The 3,508-nt window shown below is 33.3% G+C and overlaps 1 protein-coding gene across 1 annotated transcript in view; it reads left to right on the top strand.

Moving 5' to 3' along the window:
• Nucleotides 1-3,508, top strand: part of Tmem168 (transmembrane protein 168) — a 36,360-nt gene that overhangs the window by 25,773 nt on the left and 7,079 nt on the right. Inside the window, exon 2 of the mRNA XM_023701393.1 lies at nucleotides 2,725-2,867. Coding sequence (XP_023557161.1) covers nucleotides 2,725-2,867 — 143 coding nt within the window. The remainder of the gene's footprint in view (nucleotides 1-2,724; nucleotides 2,868-3,508) is intronic.

Here is a 3,508-nt window from a genome sequence, read left to right as displayed (position 1 = left end):
AGGTCATATCTAGATGTATACATATATACACAACACCAAACTCAAGAAACAGAAAAAAAAAAATGAGGTACTGAAATTATCAAACACGAAAGTAACCATGCTTATTTTTAAGTTGAAAAAATAAGCAACGATCAGTGCATAATGACTGGAAACTATAAAAAATGACAAGGCAGATTTGAAAAACAACCAAGTAGTTATACCTGCAAGTCAAATATCTGAAGTTAATATTAGACAAAGCAACTATCAGACAAAGCAGAAGGGAACATTAGTGCATCAGAAGATATGTAAGAAGGAACATGAAAGAGGAGAAAATATAGAAAATAATATACAGAAGGAAAGGGTAAAAAAAACAGTGAGGAGATCTATCAGTTTTTGACTAGACAGCCACGAAGAAAGGAAATAAAGGTCAGAGGAACTACTTGAAGGAAGACAGACCAACAGAAAAGGAGACGGTCCAAAAACAGCTTCTTGAATACTTTATTGTACAAGCACCAATTACTAAAAATACTAACCATTTCACATCATTCTACAATGCCAAATTGGTCCCAAATTGAGTGTGTGTACAGGAAAAAAATAGGGCTCTTAAAAACAAAATCAGTTACATTCAGATCTAGATGTGAAGTACAAAACATTTTGTAAAAGATAATGTGAAATACCCTGATGTTTGGGTAGAGAAATGTTTCTTTAAGAAGACAAAATTACTATAGTTAAGAACTATGTAACCAAAAACCAGCATTAACAGGTCATACAAGGGGAAAATATCTGCACTATATCCAACAGACAACTTTTATCTAAAGAACAAAACAAAGCTGTACATCAGAAAAAGGCCATTCTCATAGGAGAGTAGACAGAATGTTCTCACATTTTAGCAAAGATGGAGCTCAAATATCGACAGTATTTAATCTCATTAATAAAGAACTTGATACAGTTTTGTTTAGGAAATGAGAAATTACATGCCATCTGGATGCCAGTAGTCGAATGCCATTTGGTCTTAGTCATTATGTTAATAGGCTTATATTAGAAAGTTGCAGAATATTATGTAGCATTCCTTTTTGTTAGAGTTACGTTGATCTATATGAGTGTATGTGATAATGTAGACACAACGAAGTCTGGGAATATTTCAGGAAGTGGCTGTATTTAGTTGATGGTGCACTTGAAGTTAGTCACGTGTCTCTTGTTTTTACTTTTTTATGTTTTCCAGTGTTTCTAATTGGAGCATGTATAGTTTTTACTAAATACATAATTGTATGTAATATGTATTATTTAATTACCAAAATATGGCAGTGCAGCCATTGCTTCATTATGGGAATCAGTTTTCTATTTTTTATTAAAATTTTCTTTTTTTTTTTTAAAGTTTTATTGATAAACAGCAATGAGACAGTTTTTAATCAAATCGGAAGTACAGTTTCAACAAATAATACACTGCATATATTCTTCTTAGTGGTTAATTGCTGTACAAGATGCGGACTTGTGATCCTATTTACAAACACCATTAGAACAAATCATTCTATTCATTAAGAGAATGCATCTATATATCTATCCCAACCTCTTTGAATACACAGATACAAAATGGACATTCATCGGTATACCCCATTTTTTCTAAGTTCCGTTATTGAATATTATAGGTGTGTAAACTCAGCAAAATATTCTAAAAGAGTCCAGTAGCCCATAATAGCATTGGGTCTTCTGTTTAACTGGCAATGTCAGAAATTATTGACCTGAGTCCCCCACAGCTCAACTTAACAACATGGCTTTATTTCTTATATTTCGACTTCATACTTTTCTACTGGATGGTTAAGCCCAAGGTAAAGCAGGACCTATGCAACAAGAGTTGTAGCTTTTGGGTCTGAGAAGGTCAGTGAAATGCCCTCAGGATTTGTTCTGAGATCCTGTACCTCAGATTGTAGAACCTTTGTCAGTGTCAGCCATGTGGATGAGTCACGGCCATGTGCTCTCTGTGCTCATTATGTTACTGCTTAATGATAAAAATATGCTGATGAATATTGGTGTAGCAGCAATAAAAAGTGTGGATTAGTATCAGTAGCTTAAAGATGTAGCTCTGGACCTTTACATTTTCTTTTCACTTAAATTGGTCATTTTATTTTTGTTTTCGCTGCAATTAATCTTGGTTTCTCTGTAATATTTCTTCTTTCCTATTTTCTGTAATGCTTCTAGAGAATTTAAATGTCCTTAAAATTTTCTTCCCTTTTTGCCAGTTTTGAATTTAGATACAGAGTTTAGAACTTTTCAAAGGTACACTATACAAATGTAAGCTATAAAAATTAAGAGCCTTTAGCATGTTAAATTTCCTTAAGGTTTGTTGTTGCAATTTCTAGATTTTTTTTTCATTAAAAAAAAGCCAGAATGCTCTCTAAAGTAGTGTACAAGTTAATTTGCAAAATGACATAAGGCATGCAGGTTAACAATGATGTATGGTTTTTATTTTTGTCATTTGTTTATAGCTTGTAGTGGATATTATTTCATAAATATCTAAGTATATAATGTGCTTGTTTTGCCACATCTGAGAAACTTAGATGTATTTTAAATTCATTGTACTAGTTAACTTGTATATGTATATGCCTTAACTTTATAATAGTCTTAAAATTACTGTTCTATTTACCCTTGTTTGGAAGTAATGGTAAAAACTGTAAATCAATATGCGTATATGGAAATATAGGCATACAGTGAGATACTATATAAGATGCTGTTTTGAATTTCTTTTAGCCAACAAATGGAATCTTCCTGAGCATGTTTCTGATTGTTTTGCCATTGGAATCTATGGCTCATGGACTCTTCCATGAATTGGGTAGCTGTTTAGGAGGAACATCTGTTGGATATGCTATTGTCATTCCCACCAACTTCTGCAGGTACTGTAGTGTAGCATAGTTTGTGGTAACTACTTAAATCAGTAACACTTTATTTATTAATCTTTATTTATTTGGTACAGGATCTTGCTATGCAGCTCAGATACGCAGCTCAGACTCCTAGTGATCCTCCTGTCTCACCCGTCCCAGGGCTGGGATTACAGGTGTGTGCCACCATGCCTGGTTTTGGTGGCTGGCTCTGCACAGGACCTGTGCAGCATGTGTCATGCGGTCCTGGGGATTGAACCCAGTCCTTTTACTTGCCAGGCTGGTGCTTAGACCACTGAGCTGTCTCCCTGGCCCAACACTTTAATAGTTATGTAATATTTAGAGCTTGTTTAGAATTATAATTTTTCAAAGTTTAATATTTAGTTTTATTACATCATCCCAAACTTTTAGAGACTTCATTTGCCTCCTCAAAAGTGGAAAATCTGTATGAAATTGTAAATATTGCTGCATTTTAATTTTTATTTATTTATTTATTTTCCTGAAGGTAATTTTATTAGTAGAGTTCTAAATACAAAAAAAAAAAAGGAAAAGATTATCAGAAATAACAAAGCTTCAGAAAAATCTTGACTATTGTAGTATCTTTTAAGTCTTATAAGTGTTGCATATACAATTTTAGCTCTTCAGAGCCGTCCACC

This window comes from Octodon degus, unplaced genomic scaffold (genome assembly GCF_000260255.1).
Source record: "Octodon degus isolate 3935 unplaced genomic scaffold, OctDeg1.0 scaffold00135, whole genome shotgun sequence".
NCBI lineage: Eukaryota > Metazoa > Chordata > Mammalia > Rodentia > Octodontidae > Octodon > Octodon degus.
This window is presented reverse-complemented; position numbering and strand designations above follow the sequence as displayed.